This window comes from Sus scrofa, chromosome 13, assembly GCF_000003025.6.
Source record: "Sus scrofa isolate TJ Tabasco breed Duroc chromosome 13, Sscrofa11.1, whole genome shotgun sequence".
In the NCBI taxonomy this organism is placed as follows: Eukaryota; Metazoa; Chordata; class Mammalia; order Artiodactyla; family Suidae; genus Sus; species Sus scrofa.
The window spans coordinates 106874579-106896089 of record NC_010455.5 but is presented as its reverse complement, the minus strand read 5'-3'; the positions used below and the strand labels follow the sequence as shown (position 1 = coordinate 106896089).

Here is a 21511-nt window from a genome sequence, read left to right as displayed (position 1 = left end):
TTTATGCTTATTTTACTTGTTTTTACATAGGAAACTTTCGCTGGCCTTTAAAATGTAATTTAGCAATATACCTGATGTATTTTTGCATCAAAAATAAATAAAATACATATAAACAACAAATACATATGACAAAATGAAGGCATGGCCATTTCAGCCTGTAAGACTTGTTTTTTAAATTACTCTATTTGCAGCCAAGGGAAAAATATGAGATCATTTCTTTCCCCTCTGCCAAAGGCAAGCTGATTTCCCCAACCCACGTGTACAGTTAAGCAGTGTGTCTAGAGTGCTAGCGCGTTCAAATCTCAGGACTCCTGTCCTGCCATCTGTGGGCACACACGCATCCACATTAGTACACTGAACCCGGCACGACTCAGTAGGTACAGGCATCTCCGACTCACTACCAAAACTGTGCTGACGATGTAGCTATCTCGTGTGCCTGCCCACTGAATATGGACAGAAAAGGGTGCTCGGCAGAGGGTGCACAGTTGTTTCCATCCATTCTCTCCCACTTCAGATACTGTACTCCTCTCCCCAAGTGCGTTCCGAGTGAGGAATCACAAATACACATGTTCCCGTGCGCACACACACGTGCGCACCATCTCTCCCAGCCGCAAGCCGGGACTCGTGTCCCGCGCAGCCGACTTCCCACGGCTGGCCCCGCCGCCTCCCCCCACCACCCGCACTCCACGTGGGCGCACTAAGGCGCCAAGCGACCTCGCGGCCCAAGGAGCCCCGTGCTCTACCCGGCGCCGGAGGGAAGGCGAGGTCCTGGGGTCGGACGGACAAAGCGGGCGTCCAATCGAGCCCGGCATTGCCTCCCCGAAGGGAGGGAACGGCGGCTCTGACGGGCCCAATGAACGGGGAGCCCGAGTGGGACTTCCTCCCGGAATCCCGTTGGCCAGAATTGCAGGGCCGTGGGTGACACGTAAGTTGGGTGGGAGGTGGCGGCGGCCGAGGCTCGGCAGCCCCATCAGTGACACCGGCCCGCCTTCCCCCAAACCCGGCTGGGGCAGCCTGCCCCCTCCCAGCTACTCACCCCTGCGCGCCGCGCGCCGAAACGCTCCTTTTGTTGTTGCCCCTCCTTTTGGTGGCAACAAAGTCGCGCAGTGGGAGCTGCTGCAAGCGGGCGGGGAGCGGCCGGGGCGGGACTCTGAGCTCTGCCCGGGGCAGCCGGGCCAAAAAGTGGGGAGGAGAGAAAAAGGCAGGCGGCGTCTGGGGACCGCGCGAGGACAGCCCGCTCAGAAGTATGCGGAGGGCCCCCTCCCGGGCCTCGGCACTCGCGGAAAGCCAGCCTCGCAAAAGTTTGGCAGCTACGGCTGCCGTGGCGGCGTCGATGGCTGCGCGCCCCGCGGCGCGAGGAGGCTGAGCGGGCGCCACTTCCCCTCCAGCCCCGCTTTTGTGTCTCGAGTCTCCTCCTCATGCTGCGTCCAGCCACCTCCTGCGGCGGCCGCTGCTGAGGCGCTCGCTCGGACGGGCAGAGGGGCGGAAGGGACAGCGGCGGCGGGGACGGCCGCGGCGCAGAGTCCCGGCGGGACTATGGGAAACGGGATGTGCTCCCGAAAGCAGAAGCGGATCTTCCAGACGCTGCTGTTGCTGACCGTGGTGTTTGGCTTTCTCTATGGCGCGATGCTCTACTATGAGCTGCAGACGCAGCTGCGGAAAGCCGAGGCGGTGGCGCTCAAGTACCAGCAGCACCAGGAGTCCCTTTCTGCCCAGTTACAAGGTACGGTTAACGGGACGCGCGCGGCCGGTGGCCAACTTTGCCCCGCGCCTCCCGCCCCGGCTGGAAAAGTGGCTTTGGTGAGCCGTTGGCACTGTGGGCGCCACCTCTGACCTTCAGGGACATCAGAAGCCAGGGCCGCAGGACCCCGGAGTGTCAGAGATGACAAATCGCCACCCTGCCTCTTCTTCAGGCAGTTACATTAGAAATTGGCAGCAACAACCCTGTCCCACAGGGCTTTGGATGGGCGGGTACACAATGAATGTTTTACCCCAGCACTTGTCAAAGGCCCAGCTGCAATCTGGGCATACAAACCAAGACCCCTGCCTAGTCTCCTGCCAGCCCATCCCAGAGGGACAGGGTTTCCTGGTTTCTAGGTATTTGCTTTCCAGTTGACTTTGTTAGTAACCTAAGAAATGGGGAGTTTGGCAGCACAGTTTGAAAAACACTGTGCTGTTTTTTCAAGGGAAATTAAGCCATGATCCGGGGTCCAAACTAATGGCCCAGTCGAATGGAGCCTAGACCTGCTGGTTTCTCATTTCTTTTAACTCAGTAGTGTGACTTTAGAGATGTTGGATGTGTTGAAAAAGTTCACTATCTTGCATTTATGTTTTTGGAAAAAGAAAAAAAAGGTTTATTTGTCTTCCTGAATAACTTATTTTGTCCTAGAGAGGTAAGTAGGGGTGTGTGTGTGTGTTTTACAGTTAGCCTTGAGAAGCCCAAGAGGAGGAACATGGTGTTTCACTTTGCCAGACATACAGCAAACACAGTGTGACAAGATCTGCAGAAAGACTTAAAGCTCCTATCCCTCTATTTTAGAATCCCATTTAATGTAAATTTCAGGAACATAAATGATGCATGACGGCAAAGTAAGCACTATATGTGCTTCCTAAGAGCAGAATCATCTTGTACATATTTTTGAAAGCTTTTTCTTGTACTTGTGGTTAGTTTTCAACACTTAATGCAGCCCTCTCCCCAATCAAAAAAAGTAATAATAAAGAGCTGTGAGTAGTGAAATGTTGACAGTATTTGCTGATAATGCAAATACAGCTTATGTCATATTACTAGGAAGATACAAGCTGGATGGATGTTTCTGTCAGTGTATACTTTTACAAATATAAAGCAGATGCCTTTTTGTCACTTTAGCTACTTCGAATGTTTTCTAGTAAAAAAAAAAATATGAGAGAAAATGACACACAGCTGATTCTTGGTCTTATTTGCTCTTCCCATCTTAGAAGGGAAGTATTTTTAGCTTACTAAAGCTGTGTAGCTACAGGCAGTGAAAATATGTGAACTGGTCTTGGCTTGAAAGGAAAACCTGTTTCGATTCAGGCTTAGGATAAAATTTTTTTTCCTTAAAATTTTTGAAATTTACCCATAAGTTAAAATTTTTCTTTTAAATTTGTTGGCATTTGCTCACGAGTTACTGTTGGTATGCAAAGTATGGCTTTTTATTTACTTGTTAATTAGAAGACACCAGTGGGTTCCCTGTGAAGTTCGGAGCTATTAGACCAAGGAGAAAACTTGCTGTGCAATAACAGTACAATGGCAGGACAGGATTTTCTCACATGTGGCGGGAAGGGTGTATATAGTGGATCACACCAGGTTGGTGCCTTGTTCTCTTAGTTTAGGAGATTCAGAGCAGTGCTGTTACATCTACCAGTATGCTACCCTCCGCACTGCATAGTGCCTGACACATAGGAGGGGGGGGTGAATGTATATATTTATTCAGTCAACAAACAAAATTGAACTGCGGTGAGAAAATTAATCTCAAGCACTTTTGTCTGCTTTCTCAGACTTCACTTCCCTGTCTCTGGTTGTTGAAAAAAACAAAGTAATAACAGTGACATAGTTTGCCCAGGTAGCACATTGCCTCAGCTCCCAGTGCTAGAACTCATTGACTGTGGTCATGATTTCTGAGTCATGGCCTTTTATTAACAATTTTCCATTTAGAAAGTCAATCTCAGCATCTTTCTCCTTTTATTTGCCTTCGTCTGGTGGTGGTAGTGGGGGAGAGGAGTGGTAAGTGGTAATACAAAACCATTAAAATATGCCACATTTACTTTGCAGCAGGAGACGGAAAAGTGTTGCAGCTAGTTTGAGTGGCCGTACAGTCCATTTCTTAATTTACTCTTTTGCCATTTCCTCTTGAATTGTGGTGCTGCAACAATTACACTCTGATTATGGGTGAGGAATTATTTCTCAAGCAAGTTAGAGTTTCTTCTTTCTTTACAACTCTTTTTTTCACAATTGACTTCTATTCTGTAGCATTTATTTTGGATTTCACATCTGCAGGTCATTTAATGAAGATTTTCTGACGGTATGCAGCTTTTGCTTCCCTTTCCCAATGACAAATGACATTTTACTCGGTAGCACTATGTGCCACCTGCATAAATTTGTTTTTAGGACATCAGACTCTCCATTCTTAAGACTTGTTTAGTTACCTTATATCTCTTGACCCGGCTTGGATTAAAATCAGAGTTAATTATGAGTGGCCTTCTTTTAAAAAAACGCCTCTTGAAAAACTTTAGTTTGGCTGTGTAATCTGCAAGTATACGTTTGTTAAATGAGCATATTTAGGTCATCTTCAGTTTAATAACGGGTTGTATACCAGGCATTATTCTGAAAGTAGGTTATGTCCAATTCCAAGTGTATTTTAGAAGAGAACAGTTCCACAAATAGGAGATGGTGGGGATGATATGGGGAAAGTTTAAGACCAGCAACCCTCTCCACTAAAAACAAATCTCCACCAGCCTACCTATCTTCCACCCACAGTGTACCTTAATTATACTGAGGAGTGGGGCAGAGGTTATCTCTGGTGGCAGGGGCGGTAGTAACAACCTTTGACCACCTCAGTGTTTAATTAACTTAAATTTTAAAAAAAAAATGCTTTCAGGGCCAGGGACCATTCTGGGTGACTATAAACAGTGGTGGCTTTGACTGCCCATTAGAATCACTGGGGCAGCTTCCAGGCCAATTAAGTCACAATCCGTGGGGGTGGAAGCCACCTGGCAATCTCCCCAGGTGATTGCTGTGTGCAGCTCAGGTTGAGAACCACAGCTCTGTAACCTTAAGACTGAGCCCCTTCACACATTTACTTTACCTGCTTGGCTGCAAAGACATTTGAGGTCTTTGTTTTTTTGTTTGTTTGTTTGTTTGTTTTGTTTTGTTTTGTTTCCTTTACCCCTGCCACATTTTGTGTGATTGTAGGCCTTATTTTTCTTATTTATATAATGGAGACTGGAATGACTTATTTCATAAAATACCATAAGGATAAAGTAATACCTATAAAGCTCCAAGCACATACCAAGTAGCACATAATATGGTTCCTTCAAGATTAGCTGTGGTTATCATCAGGCTCCCTATTTGAGATGAGATATTTGATCTCTTTCTCTTCCCAGGTTTGCCATGGGTAAAATTTTGAAATTGGCAGAATTTGTTTTTATAATTAGCTCTGTTCTAAATTATACCTAGATGAACATCAAAGGGAATAGGTAGACTGGTGTAACTGAAGTACTTTACTCTGGAGAAGGGACCCTCCCTGACAATTTAAATTTAGAATTAGAGTCTGGTTACTAATTAACTCTCTTATGTCAGTTTAGGCAAGGCTGTGAGGGACAGAGGTAGGCAGTAGGCAGTAACTTTGTGCAATAAGATCTGGAAGAGGAATGTAACCATTTAGGTTTGTTTTTGTTTCTTTGTTGTGTTTTTTTTTTTTTTTTTAGTAGTAGGAGCAGTCAGTCCCTCATTCCTAAAACACTGTATTACATTATTACCGCGCTCTTGGTTTTCCCAGCGATGACCAGAAACCATCAAGAAAAGATTCATATGATATTTCCTATGCTCCTATTCCTGATAAGTGCATTACAGTTATTTAAAATAAACAGGTTTGGTGCTTCTAAGGGTGACATGGTTATTTAAGTCACTTGTCCTTTGCATTGTGTTCGCCTACACGTAGGATGGCCCATTCACCTGACCATGAACACATGACCATGTATCTGGTTGCTTCTCTGTTTTCAACCTCCCCTGAATCTGCTTTAAAAAATAAAAATGTCTCCTTCAGCTCAGGGCCAGGTTTTTAAAATTCTTTCCTCTCCAGTGCCAGGTGCCTGGCATGCAGTATGTGCTCAATAAATAGTAGGTCTAACCTATGTGATATTTGCTTTCTGCCTATGAATGTGCTTATATATGGTGGGCAGTGAAATGTGGTGCTTGTGGGCTGAGAAGTCAGCGCCTGAATTTGATGTCTTGCTGTCTTTTTTTTAACCAGTTATGTGATCTTGGGTTACTTAACATCTCTGTGACTTGCTTTCACCATATGTAATAGTCAGGATAATAGTGCATATAATAGGTTGTCATAGGATCTGTAGTGTTAGTGGGTATACAATGCTTAAAAGGGTGAAGCTTACATTTTGAACTATTGGAGAACCTCACATACAACAGAGTGATTCATGGACCTCAGTCATTTCATCCAACAACCACAGGCAAGTGCATAGTAGCACTAATTTTCAGGTGCAAAGTTAGGACTTAGAAACATCAATTAGATATTGTCTATTAAATGGACATTTTCACTGAAGTACATACATCTTACCATTAAAAGAGGAAATTTATCAAGCTGTTTTTTAAAAAAAAAATTCTATTTTAAAAAAGGAACGAAATAAACACTCTTTAAGATCAGTTTTATTTGTATGCAAAGCCCTGACTTAAAATTTGTTCCTTCAATAAAAGATAAAAGCTCCTAGATAACTTTTGAAAATATGAATCAATCAAACCCTCTGTTAAATATATATGACTTGCACAAACATGTATGATTCCAACCTGCCTTAGTCATTGGACTTTGCCAATATTGGTTGACCAGGGAAGAGAATCCCTCATTATTTGTGAGTCCTTTGTTTAAGTCCCAGATAGAGGACCCAGATAGGCTATACAGTTTACTACATACAATTAGATTAGAAGCCTACTTGACTTTTTAAATTCCCTCCTGCCTTACCAAGGGCTGGGGTATAAGACCATGTTTTAGAGACTTAAGAAATGAGTGAATTGGAGTTGGAGAATGAAGACTGAAGCCGGGAATGAAAGTACAAGGGATCTGAGAGAAACTAGAAGATGAGAGAAAGAGACAGAGACTAATAATGGTTTCTGACATTTCAAAGCGTAAGATTCTTGCCCGTGTCTTCGTGTTGTGAAAAGAAAGAAACAGAATAATGAAGGGGGAGTGGTTTTGGCATCAGATACTGTTTGAATGCAACTCTGGTGTTTACCAGTGAAGTGACCTTGAGTAGGAAGATAGCCTCTCTGAATTTCGATGTTTTCATAGTTTGCTGGGGATAACAATGTCTATTTTGCACACTTGCACAGACTAGAAATAATACATCTGATGTGACTGGCACGAATCCCAGAGGGCATCACTACAACATTTCCTGGGTAACCAGGACTGCTGTTGCAGGATTAATGTTGGGCTGCTTTTTATTTTGCCTACTATGTATTATATACAGCAGGTAACAGAGTTATTAATTGTGACCAAATAGGGCTCTTTTCAGAGCCATGGCCCAACTTGGCTAAAACTTTTATTCAAGACACTCCCTCTTCTATCTTCTCCACCTTATTGACCCTTTTTTGGTATGCTCATGGTAGCAACCAAGAGTTGCTGGTTTTCATTTTAACAACTAAGTGTTCTTATTTTATCACTGAGGACAAAATGTTTTTGCTACTTTTGCCAGTCAGTGGTTTGTGGGTTTTGTAGCTTTGTTTGAAAGTGAAAGTTATGAACATGAACATGTTCATAACTTTCACTTTGCAGCACTATTCACAATAGCCAGGACAGGGAAACAACCCAAATGTCCATCGACAAATTGCATTCGGAAGATGTGGTATATATACACAATGGAATACTACTCAGCCATAAAAAAGGATGACATAATGCCATTTGTAGCAACATGGATGGAACTAGAGAATCTCATCCTGAGTGAAATGAGCCAGAAAGATAAAGACAAATACCATATGATATCACTTATAACTGGAATCTAATATCCAGCACAAATGAACATCTCCTCAGAAAAGAAAATCATGGACTTGGAGAAGAGACTTGTGGCTGCCTGATGGGAGGGGGAGGGACTGGGAGGGATCGGGAGCTTGGGCTTATCAGACACAACTTACAATGGATTTACAAGCAGATCCTGCTGAATAGCATTGAGAACTATGTCTAGACACTCATGTTGCAACAGAAGAAAGGGTGGGGGAAAAACTGTAATTGCAATGTATACATGTAAGGATAACCTGACCCCCTTGCTGTACAGTGGGAAAATAAATAAAAAAAAAAAAAAGAAAGTGAAAGTTAATATAACTTTACTATGGAAGAAAAATGGCCAACTGTATTTTTTTTTTCTTTTAAGCCATTCTTATTTGAAGAAAATTTATTTTAATAAGATTTTTTCTCTTTTGCTTTTTAGGTCTGCACCCTTTGCATATGGAAGTTCCCAGGCTGGGCTCAAATCAGAGCTATAGCTGCCAGCCTACATCACAGCCACAGCAAAGCCAGTTCCCAGCTGCGTCTGCGAACTACACCACAACTCATGGCAACACCCAGATCCTTAACCCACTGAGTGGGACCAGGGATCAAACCTGCATCCTCATGGATACTAGTCAGATTTGTTACCATTGAGCCACAACAGGAACTCCTTGAAAATTTACTTGAAGGAATTATTTTAAATATATACCATTTATTAATTGTCTTCCATACTCAGATGTTGTGCTAAATGCATTACAGGCATTTTCTCACTTAACACTGACACCAGCATTTTAGCATGAAGGAGCAATCTGAGGGAGGTTAATTAACTTGCCAGTGTCAAGGTCAAATCTAATGAAACTGAGCTTGGAATCCCAATGTGACTTTCTAGCCTGCATTCTTTCTACTGTACTCCATTGCCCTCAAAATTATTTTAGTGTCTCTCATGACAGTATTAATGGTTTCAAGAAAGTGGGTTAGGTAGTCATGTGAGGATTCAAAATAAACTTTAGAATCAGAAGTAACAGAAGTTACTTCTGATTTTGATGCAGCATTCCCAGAGTGTAGGGCATTTAGTGCTGTTGCTAAAGGTGGTTTTAGTTGATACTGGAGTTGATTTTAGGTGGTATGCAGACGCTGCATAAAATAACATCAAATCACATCAGAAACTTAGGCCATTTTGAATTCCCTTTCATTGTTTTCTTGACAAGTCAAGGAGAAACTCTGATACTAGAATCTCTCTCCTAAGTATAGATGCTCATTCGTTTTTCTCAAAAAGGCCAATTTCAGGCAGCCAACAGCCTGATAACTAGACTTTAAAAATTGTTTTGCTGTTTTATTGCATTTAAATTTTACAGTTACTACCCATTAAGATCATGTGAAGTCAGACTTTCATTTACAAGGTGGTAGTGTAGAGTTTTCTTTTTAGAAGTTTATTTTAGGGGAAACAGTGTACATTTGGCAAGTTCACTATTCAGATTTTATACACATACAGTAAGAACTCAAGTTAGGAGTTCCTGCATGTCTGAAGTTTAGGAAGACATTACGTGATCAAGTCACTTAATGATACAGATACTGAATTTTACAGTTAAGAAAACAATCCTGAGGCAGATGAATCACTTAGCATGTGTCTCAAGTTCAGCCCGAGCCCACATACCCGGACTTTTAGAACAATATACTGTTCCTCACTGCACTCTGCTGCCTCTGGAAACTAGCAGCACCCTCTTCTCAGTTCCAGCAGAAATGAATGTTGCTGTTTTTGAACAATGCCATGTATTTCTGAATGGCACACTTGTGTTCTTTGTTTTTATTGGCCTGTGGGTGCTTTTCCAGAGGACATGCCAGCCATTGCTCTACACTAATAAGCCTCACTAAATAGGCTTATAGCCTGGAGGAACATGGCACGGAGTAAATTGCTAGTTATAATACTATGACATTTTTTAAAATATTGCTTTAACTATTTTTTCATATATAAAATGTCACAGTATGATAGGCAGTGAATAGAGAAGTAAAAGATATGTTGTCATTCTGAAGGATGAGGCATTTTAGGATGTTTGAATGACAGACACTATTTCCTTTCCTTTGAGAGATTAAGCGAATTTAAGAAAAATATATAATCATTTTAGGAGAGTCAAGCATTTCATTTCTTATTTCACATCTCATTTAAAACCCTTCAAGTGGAATTTAAAAAAACCAACAAAATCTGCAAATCACGATATGTAAGAGAGCTTTGACATTGCTTGTATGCTCTCGACAGTAGCTATGATACTATAAAATAAATTTTCTAAACATAGATTAAAATTGGGCTTCCAACAATATGATTAGTTAGTTTTTGTTAGTGTAGAACAGTTTATTTAGTTTTATATTAGTGAGTTTTAATATAAAAAATCTGTACTTCCTATTGCATTAATCTTTCAACCTATTAACAAACATTTAGAGGGAATTTTTAAAAGGACTCAATAGCCTTTTTAAAGGTTTGGTTTTTTTTTTTTTTTTTTTTTTTTGGTTTTTTTTTTTTTGGCCACCCCTTGGCATATGGAGTTCCCAGGCCAGGGTTCAGATCTGAGCTACAGCTATGGCAATGCAGGATCCTTTAACTCACTGTGCCAGGTGGGAGACTGAACCTGTTGCCAATCCCATTGTGCCACAGTGGGAACTCCCCTTTTTAAAAGGTTTGATGCTATAAAACATGTTAAATTGTACTGATCTCAAATATCACTTTTATTAAAAGATGAAAAATAAGACCTCTTGATAAGTAATTATCAGCTTAAAATGCAGAAGTCATCTTAAATTTGATCTGGGCGTGTAATTCCTCACATATAACTTCTCAAGTACATGTCCTCTTTATCTGTAGATCTGCGAAACTAAAGAGTCAGTATATCAGACGTTGAGCCAATCAACATGCAGTTTGGAAGATCTATGGCCTTTTTTCATTTAGGACCAACTCTGTTCCTTTCAGTCCAGACGGGCAATGTTTCTGCTGATAAAAATCCTCTCAGAATTTTTGTTGGGTCTCCTGTGAAGCTTGTTGAGGCTTACTCTGTTAGACAAAAACCATGTCCACATAGTTCTTGGAGATAATTCCTTCTCTGCCTCAGACTTCTGCAGAGACAATGGAAAGACAGTGCCCTTCAACTTACCAGAGGCCTATTGAGAGGATCTGTGTGCCATACCCTGACACTTGTAGTAGATCCTGTGGTCTGACTGAATAGTTCTCTGAGATGCCACTCTTCCCAGGGCTTACCAAAGAATTTCAGAAGCTACACCTTTATTCTCATCTTTAAACTATAGTTTTTCAGACAGTTCCCTGGAAATGATCTTTGTTTGGAAGCTGTTTCTTAATTTTAGCATTGTTTGCTGTGTAGAGAGGCTGAGAATTTTCAAAACCTTCAAATACTGCCTCCTTTTTGTTCAGTAGTCCCTCCCTAATTTATCTTCTCACAGTTTGCTATAAACAGCAAGAAGCCAGGTAGTCTCTTCAATACTTTGTTGGGAAATCTCCTTAACTAAATCATCAGGTTCATTTGGCACATTTTTTACTTCTCATATAACTGTAAGGGACTGCAGGTCACATAACTACACATAAGTGTAGGTATTGTTAAACTTCCTGCCAGTACCTAATTTCTAGTTTCCAATAAGATTTACCTCACTTTCATTCATGCCCTTAGTAGAAATTTCTTTAAAGTCCCAAATTCTGTGAACAGTGTGTTCAAGGCATTGTAGGCTTTCACTCACACTCTTCTTAGCCCATTACGCAGTTCCACAGCTGCTTTTAGAATTTTTTTTACGGCAGCACTCTACTTCCAAAATCTGGGTTAGTGATCCTTTTGTATAGTAAGTTGTTCCCAGATTGAATTGGCTTAGAAAACAAATACTTATCTTACAGTTTCTGCTGGAAAGGAATCTGGGCTTATCTGGGTGATTCTCTTAAGATCTCTCATGATGTTGCAGTCAAGCTGCTGAGCACGGTTATAGTCATCTCAAAATTTGACCAAGACTGAAGAATCTGCTTCAAAATCCTCTAATGTGGTTGTTAGCAGGCCTTAGAAGAGCTAAGTCCAATCTCATTCATGTGGGCCTTTCCATAGGAATTTCCATGGTTTCAACCTGGAACCTATAGCATAATTGCTGGCTTTCCTCAGAGCAAAAGATCCAAGAGAGCGCTAGAGAGAAAGTATACATACACACACATATATTTTTAATTAATTAATTTTTGGCCACACCCATAGCATGTGGAAGTTCCCAGGTCAGGGATCAAACCCACACCACAGCAGCAACCAGAGCTGCTGCAGTGACAAAGCTGGATTCTTAACTCGCTGCACCACAAGGAAACTCCAAATTGCAAGTATTTTAATAAACTAATCTTGAAGGCAGTAACTCACCACTTCTGCCGTATTCTATTCATTAGAATTGAGTTACTAAGTTCAGCCTGTGCTCAAGGGCAAGAATAACAGAAAGTAAGGATCATCTGGGGCTATCTTAGTAGCTGCCTCCCACAAGGTAAGAATGTCATTGTCGTTGGCAATGTCATTACCACACTCATCATAAACTAATATTCTTTGGGCACTTGCTATGTACCAGGCACTATTCTAAATTATATTTGTGGAATATCCAACATAATACTTTTGTAAAAATATTTTACTACATATTAAAGTGCAAGTTCCATTTAATTTGATGTATATTAGCAAGCAGTGGAATTTGAAATCATGGCACTTCTGAGGGAAATTACCTGGTATTTAAACCAAATGACCTGGAAGAATTAAAAGAGATTTCCAGGTAACTCACTGAAGTATAAACTTAACTAGGAGGGTGTTAGGGGAAATCCCAAAGTGGAAGCCATCCTGTCCTTGGAGGGTGTCAAAATCCATTGACAACTGTGAAAACTTCCCACTCCTACAAGTGACTATATTTCTTTTGACAAATACATAGTTACGTAATGTGTTTGGTCACATAGCATTTTTACTTCTGAATGTTCCTTCTGACTTTAAATAGACTGCAGTCCTTGGTGAAGACTTCATTATTTTATAATCCGAAGATATATACATATATGTATTTTTTAGGGCCGCACCCACAGTATATGGAGGTTCCCAGACTAGGAGTCCAATCGGAGCTGTAGCCAAGGTCCTACGCCACAGCCACAGCAATGCCAGATCCAAGCCGTGTCTGCAACGTACACCATAGCTTACAGCAATGCAAGATCCTTAATCCACTGAGCAAGGCCAGGGATTGAACCTGCATCTTTGTGGATACTAGTTGGGTTCATTAACCGCTAAGCCACTCTGGGAACTCCAGAAGAGATACATTTTTCGTGGAATTTAACTGGTCTTAGAAAGATAAATAATATAAAGAAAGAGCATTAATTGCATGATTAGTAATCTCAACTTATTCATTCATCCCTATATTGAAAGTTAAGTTTCGAATATTGCAATACATGGGATAGTCTTTTGTGATGTTGATAAGCTAAAAGAGAGCATATGAAAACATCATTAAATGTATTCTGAACAATTGTAAAACTTCAAATCATAGTATGACCTCCCTCTTCCAAACATACTTTAGTAATCAGAAATATAAGAGAACAATATTTCTGTTTGCCATTTGACTTCCATCATACTTCCTATACACATTTCTATAAGAGATTGGATCAGGAAGTGGATAGAGCATATTTTGTCAAAATGTTTGAGTCCATATTCCATTCAGAAATCAAGGAGAGTTCCAACCGTGTCAGTGAGAAGCTGCTCTTGAATCTGCACAGGATCAGTGATTCTCTTTCTGCCCCCCTGCTCTCTACATGGATGTGAGATTGCTGCCATGATCCTAATGGTAGGCCAGGTTGTTGTGGACTAATTCTCTTGTGATACTCACAGGGATTGTAAGTCTCTTGTGACATGTGGTCTCTGTTCTCTGTCCCCAAAACCAAAATGGGAAAATTCCTGATGCCTTCTCTAATGTAGTGCTAACATGTGCAGTGCAGTTCTTAGGGAGACTTATGAGCTGCATATTGCTTATTCTCATTTACCTTTTGCTCGCTGGGTGGGTTAGGGTCCATATGGATTAAGCTAGAGAGTGCTATCTTCTGTTAAACCTGTACAAAGAAGCAGTAACTACTAACCCAGTTAGCAGAAGGATAGTATTTGTGAGTGCCTGTGAGACCCATTATTTGGCCCCCAAGAAGTCTTCATCTGTGGGTCCCATGGTAGCAATACTTTGAACAGAGGCTGAGCTTTTAAAGAAAAACAGCTTTGTTTTTATTGTAGGCATCCAGCTGTTCTCAAAACTGCCTCCTACCAGGCAGCAACCAAGTCCTAAGAACTCTCTGTATATCTTGTCTGTGACCCTCTCTTCCTTAAGGGTGGCATTTTTTATTTGAGATCCATAGGGGTCCATGAACTTTCTGAAAACTTACGTCAGTTTTGTATATGTGACTTTTTCCAAGACAGAAGTCATAGCTTTTATTGGATCCTCAAAGCATCAATGACCTGAAAAAGGTTAAGAACCTCTGCTTTGGGGCAAATTCCTCCTTCCGTGATTTTTTTAAAGTCCATCTTGGAATTTGGCTTCCCTTGGTTCCACCCTATGAACCCTCTAGAAAGTGTTCAACTTTGTAATGGGGTAGTCAGTGTTCACTGCTATTCCTCTAAAGCCCAAACCCACTCTACCATTTTCGAATGTAAGAATCCTAATTAAAGACTTAAATGACAGTTAATAAATTGCATTCCTAGAGTCCATAGTTATTAGTAAATAATAAAAAATGCGTTGCTATCACATGAGAAATTTAGACTTTTCAAATTGGTCCTGAAAATGCAAAGACGTTGAGTAATGCAATATGCTCTATTATTACCATTTTAAATGTGAGGAAACAGAAGTCCCACAGCAAGACAGTGACACTCTTGGAATTATTGCTCGAATTGCTTGGATCCTAACTCAGGAGTCGTACTAATCTTCAGTTTCCAAGGCTTGTTCACCTTGGAACTAAAATGAGGTTTTGACAGTACATTTTCACAAAACAGAATTTCTGACTTTGCTTCCTCAGAGTTAAGAGTACCCAGAAGGTGACTCTCCTGGACTTGAGAGCTGGTCTCCTCCAGTCCACCTGCCATCCTCTGCCAAATCCAATCTCTTTGTCCTTGGAGGGGGCTGATGGCTATTCACGCCACTACTGCCTGCTTCACCTCTGCAGCATTCTGCCCACCGGAGCCTGTTGACTTTGTTCCTTTCTGGATCTCACATGCCCTGGAGGATGGAGGCAGGCACCATCGGATTGGGTCCCAGGGTAATAGGACGGATAGTCACTGGTGATCTTGGCTTCACCACCCTTTCCATCTATCTTTGGCACACTGTCCTTGATCCAAAATTAGGGGCTTGGGCTGTCCCTTACCTTCAGATGATTCTTCCTCAGACTCCTCTGCAACCTGGGGTGTGGACAGGGCTTAAGCCCACACCTCCAGGATCCTGCTAACTTTCACCACAGGCTCTGGAGCTTCACCTTGACTTCACAGGGGGGCTTTGAAGCTCACCACTCAACTGATTCTCCAGCTGTGTTTTTTAGCTTCCAGATGTAGAAGCCAAGTCACTCCTAAATAAATCACAGATTGGGAAAGCAGGCAAGAATGTAGAACCCAGGTTGCAAGGAGCAGCATATGGATATGCTTTGGTTTGGCCCACACAGTGCTCGGAAAAATTTCACAGTAGTTGTCTACATGGAAAAAGATATCTTATGTAAACATCCGGATTTCTGACTTTGTTTGAAAAGTCATAGTATCCCTCGACACTAGGCTGCATTCCTGGGTAGTGAATGGCTTGCATTTTGAGTCGGGTATGTGGGCTTCGGTTGGCAGAAATTTCCACTGGGAATTTTCCTCTCAAAAATTTCTTTACTTTTTCAATGAGGAAAGAGAGCCTTAGAGAGATCAAATGGCTTGATAACTGTTCTGTCCAACATGGTAGCCCCCATCTTGTGTGGCAAAAGCACTTTAAGCGCAGCAAATGAGTGACTGAGGAACAGAATTTCAAATTTTAACTACTTTAAACTTAAAATTTAAAGCAGACGCATTGTGAAATATTTTTCTGTTAAGCACAACCTTATTGTTTTGGTGGCATTACATTTTGATTAACTCTTGGGTCACAATAGATGTTATTGATGTATTGCACAAAGATATCCCACATTAAAAAATACCACTGCTAGAAATTTAAAAATTACCAATGTGGTTCACAGTGCATTTCTGTTGGACAGTGTTGACCTGTCAGAGCTCACACAACTTGTTGGTGGAAAGTCTGGAATTTGTCAGCCAATATCCTCCTCCTAGCACTACTTAGTTCACACCTGTGAGATTTTGAAGAGAAGCTACTCAGAAACTGCCCCAAAAAACAGATAAGCAGTTCTGGAGTATATCAGATAATTAGGGAGATGCTTATTTTCAGTTCACTTAGAGATCTGCTCAGTAAATTATAGACACATTTAATGTTAAAAAATTATAAATTGAGTTTCTTACAGTAAAGTTTATTCAGTATATTATAGTTTATTTCTGAAAAATTAGACTTTATAGAATGAATGTCTTTCTGTGACAAGTTTTTCCTTAAAAATTTCCTTAAAAATATTTCTGGGAATTCTTTGGTGATGCAGTGGGTTAAGGATCTAGTGTTGTCACTGCAGTGGCTGATGTTGCTGCTATGGTGTGGATTTGATCCTTGGCCCTGGAATATCTGTGTGCTGCATGCGTAGCCCCCCCTCCAAAAAAAAAAAAGATTTTTGACTCCATTTTCTGAAATAGAAGATAGCCAAAGAATATTACTATTATTAATTTAGGACAGGTAATCCAAGGATGTGTGATTTGATGTAACTAATGTTACATGAGTAGCATATAAAGATATACTGAGCATCAAGATATTTTTTGTTTTATGTGCAGAAGACCTAAACAGACATTTCTTCAAGGAAGAAGACAGATGGCCAATAGACACATGAAAAGATGCTCATTATCACTAATTATTAGAGAAATGCAAATCAAAACAGTGAGGTACCACCTCACACCAGTCAGAATGGCCATTATTAAAAAGTCTATAAATAATAAATTCTGGAGAGAGTGTTCCAACACTGTTGGTTGGAATGTAAATTGGTGCAGCCACTATGGAAAACAGTATGGAGGTTCCTCAAAAAACTAAAAATAGAGTTGCCATATGATCCAGCAATCCCACTCCTGGGCATATATCTAGACAAACTGTAATTCAAAACGTACATATACTCTTGTGTTCATAGCAGCACTGTTTACAATAGCCGATACATGGAAACTGCATGCATGTCCATCAACGATAAAGAAGCTGTGGTACATGTATACAATGGAATAGTACTCAGCCATAAAAAGAATGATATAATGCTATTTGCAGCAATGTGAATGGACCTAGAGATTATCATAGTAAGTAAGCCAGAAAGAGAAAGACAAATAATATATCACTTATATATGGAATCTAAAATACAACACAAATCAGCTATCTAGAAACGAAAACAGACTCACAGATGTAGAGAACAGACTTGCAGTTGTCAAGAGGGAGGGAGGGATTGGGAGTTTGGGATTAGAAGAAGCAAACTATTATATATACAGTGGATAAACAATAAGGTCCTATTGTATAGCATAGGGAACTATATATTCAGTATCCTGTGGTAAATCATAATGTAAGAGAATATGAAAAAGAATATTTGTATAACTGAATCATTTTGCTTTATAGCAGAAATTAACACAGCATTTTATTTTATTTTTTATTTATTTATTTTTTTTGTCTTTTTGCCTTTTTAGGGCCGCTTCCCACGGCAGTGGAGGTTCTCGAGCTAGGGGTCTAATCGGAGCTGTAGCCACTGGCCTACGCCACAGCCACAGCAACTTGGAATCCGAGCTACGTTGCAACCTACACAACAGCTCACACCTACACCATAGCTCACGGCAACACCGGATCATTAACCCACTTAGCGAGGCCAGGGATTGAACCCGCAACCTCATGGTTCCTAGTCAGATTCATTAACCACTGTGCCACGATGGGAACTCCTAACACAGCATTTTAAATCAACTATGCTTCAATAAAAATTTTTAAAAGATATTTTGCTTTATAAAAATTTAAAAATCTCAATTACTTAAAGAGACATATCCATGGTAACCATTCTGCAGTGTGGCTGTGTTTTGAACATGGTGGACTGGGCTTGTCTGGGCCTTTCTGGACATAGGCGTAGGCCAGCTTGGAACTGGCTCACTGTCACTTTTGTCACACTGGCCAAGCCAGACGAATAGTCATTCCCAACACCGATGAATTGGGGTGCAGAATAATACTCTGCCCACAGCGGTAAGCACTACCACATGGTTGGCAGAGTGTGAGTATATAATTAACAGTAAGGACGGGTAAAAAAATTCAGAGAGATGACCCATAGTCAATTTCAGTTGGTATGGTATGAAAGCTGCTTTCATCTGATGAATTATTTTTACAGTGATTTAACAAAGACTTTTAAAAAGATAACACAGTTTTAGTCATGTTTGTGTTTTCTCAGCAAAAGGTGTGAATTCCTAATGAAAAGGCGTATAAATTATAAACAAAAGGCAATAAGTAAATATGTTCTTTTAATCAACAAGGTTTTTCTGAAGCACGTACTATCCACAGGCTTTCTTGGGGGATATAATCATTTTATAGATGCTGCCATTAAGAAATAGAAGGTAAATGAAGTATCCTTTATAGCTAAAGGCTTTTTTGTTGGATTTTTATGACCACTCTTTCAATGACATGGAATAAGAGAACTTCTCTACTGAAGTATTTCAGCATTTGATATGCTGATTTTAGCAGCAAAAGTAGATGTGATAAAATATAGGATTTAATTTCATACAGTAATTTATGTGGGTGGAAAAAATGAGAATAATTTAGAACTTGGACCCATGGAGAGACTTGGACATTTAAAATTTTTTGTAGACTTTTCATAGATGTATGCCATGGTTGGCATTAAAAAATTTCATTATATATTCACTGGGATTTTCTTTTTAAGAAATTAAATGAAGAGTTACATCTTCAGTATTTACTTGAAGGTTCAAGCACCTACTATGGCAACTATATATTTTAATCCCCAAGGCCTTGGGAAAAGACTTTGAAAAATTTAAAGAGACAGATGTCCAGTCTTTTTGTCTGTTTTTCTGTTTTTTTAAAGACTTGTCTAATTTTAAGCATTTCTTTAAAACACCCTTATTTTTCAAGTGGCATATTTATTCATTCCATTTAATGTAATATTATGTATGACTATATATATGTGCGTATGTGACCAGTCAGTTAAGTATTATCTTGGTCTTCTTTAGTAAGATAATACTAATAGCAATTTGTTTATATTTCTACTTTTTAAAGCTTGATTTTTCATGTCTCAGCTTGAGAATATCAGAAAATTTTACAAAAACAAATAGGGAGGCTGAAGGCTGGTTCCTAGGTACACAAATAAGGCCTTGATTTGGAAATGGCTATATCCTATGAGTTGTTTTGACAAGCTTTTTGTGCAAACAATAGAAGAAACAGTAAGAAGAAGCAGGGTTTTTTTTCAACATGTTCATTTCTATACTTCTTGTGAATAATACCTGCTCTGAAAATTTTTAGAGTAGGAACATGTAGATTCTTGTTAAGTCCCGGTAAGTGAAACTCTAATACTCTATGAAACCAGTGAATAATTGGCCAGCTACCATGTATTTGTTCTTTTACTTAAATACTTCTTGTCATTAATTTTGTCCCTCTAGAAATATGTTGATGCGGAAGGAAAATCTGGCTTTGTTTTTGGTCTTCTTCATCTCTGTTTTATTACTTAATTTTTTTAACTCTGCTAGTTGATTGCTTAAATACTTCTTTCTAAAACAATCTAGTTGACTCCAGTCAGAACAGATACCAAAGAACACATCAGCTGATTGCTTAATTATTTTGTAAAAGGGAGAGTCTTACCTGGCCCCACAGCATTTTAACTTCAAAAGATTATGATTTTTAACTATCCTAGAATTATGTCTTGAATTTTGTGTTGTGTCTCATTTGATCATATCTAATTTCCCCTCTTTCTAAGTCTGTTCTGATGCTATTTAGGTCACTCAAAAACTTGTTGGCATGGTGTTGAATACTTTTCATATAGTTGTGTTGACTCTACTTTCAAAATATATATCCTGAATCTTACTAATCTATAGTATTTCTATTTCTAGCATCCTATTCTGATTCACTGTCATCTCTTGACTATGCTAATTTCAGTAGGTTTCTACCTGGTTTTCTTGCTTCCACCCTGATCGCCCACAGAGTAGCTCCATAGTTTATAAAGATTATTCTTTATAAAACGTAAGTTAGGTAATGCTATTTCTCATCTCTCTTTAAAGGAAAATTTCACTTTACAATGTGGTTGTGCTTCACCAACAAGATAACAACCACATGGTCCTTTCAGCTGTTGCAGTGACACCACAAGCTCACACCCTTCTCAGAGTCTTTATATCAGCTCTTCTCTCTACCTGGAACCTTCTTTGCTGAGATCACTTCATTATTGACTGACTTCTTTTTATTCAGGCCTAAGTTCAGATGTCAGCTTCTACAAAGGCAGCAGTATTAGCTAGCTATTGCTGCATAACAAATTACCCCTACACTTAGCACTTTCACACGACAAACATATATAAACATGAACTGTTTCACACAGTTTCCTGAGGGTCATGAATCCAGGAGCAACTTAGCTATATAGTTCTGGGCCAGGGTCTCTCATGAGGTTGTACTCAATGTGTTGGCTGGGCTGCAGGAGGATCCACTTCCAAACTTGTTCCTGTGGTTGCTGGCAGGCTTCAGTTCCTCACTATTGGGAGATACCTCCATTTTCCATGGTGGAACACCTCTCCATAGATTGCTTGAGTGTCCTCATGACACGGCAGCTGTATTCCCACAGAGTGAGGGATCTAACAGGAAGAGCCAACACAAAAGCCAGTCTTTATAACCTAATCCACTTGTGCTGGATGCTATTAGTAACATAGACCAGCCCTGATATAGTGTAGGAGGGGAACACAAGAGTATGAGTGCCAAGAGGTGGGGGGAATCAGAGGGAACCATGTGGAAGGCTGGCTGTAACAGCAGCCCATGGGGATTTTACTGGTTACTTTCGAGAAGCTGAATCTTTCATACTTTCTACCTCTGAGCAATCTTTAGAAGTCATAGCTACATCTCTTCCTTGATATAAGGGAATAAGCTGGAAAATGGTGATAGTTCACCCACCCAAGTACTTTCTCTCCCATTATCCTACATTATTATTCTATCTCATTAATTGTACCTTGTTTGTCTCTCTTCCTCCATGAGGTTATAAGACCTTGGATTCAGAAAACTGGTATTTCATGTCCATTATTTTAATCCTAGGGCTTGGAAGAATGCCTTAAATATAGTTATTGGACAAATGAATACATTTGCCTTTTAAAGCCCTATGAGTTTTATTTTAGCCACTTCATATGGAAGTTGTTTCTAAATGCATCCCTGTATTCTAAAGTTGAGCATACTGAACATAAATTTCACTAAGGAAAGTAATATTTGATGAGTTTACCTTATGTAAAAGGCACTGTGTTAGACAGTCTGATAAGACATGGTCCTTACCCCCAAGGAGTCCTTTTAGTAAGGAAAGGCGGACTATGATGTGTGCCTATGTGGACAAGTAAAACAAAGAAGAGGGGAAAATTACAGGGTGAGAGGCAAGATGAGAATTGGAGGAGGCATAAGATCAGTATAGTTATTTTGTGCTGTGGTATTGTGTTTCTTTTAGCATGTTCAGAATGTAAGAAGGA

At 40.2% G+C, this 21511-nt stretch overlaps 1 protein-coding gene across 4 annotated transcripts in view; it reads left to right on the top strand.

The window, feature by feature from the left end:
- GOLIM4 (golgi integral membrane protein 4) overlaps window positions 881-21511 on the top strand; it is an 80385-nt gene continuing 59754 nt past the window's right edge. For 2 of the 4 annotated variants that reach the window (XM_013982184.2, XM_005669986.3), the window contains exon 1: window positions 894-1723. In XM_013982184.2, the coding sequence (XP_013837638.1) occupies window positions 1537-1723 (187 nt within the window). In that variant the 5' untranslated portion in view covers window positions 894-1536. Of the gene's footprint in view, window positions 1724-21511 lie in introns of all 4 variants that reach the window. The other 2 variants (XM_005669985.3, XM_005669984.3) reach the window with 2 other exon arrangements.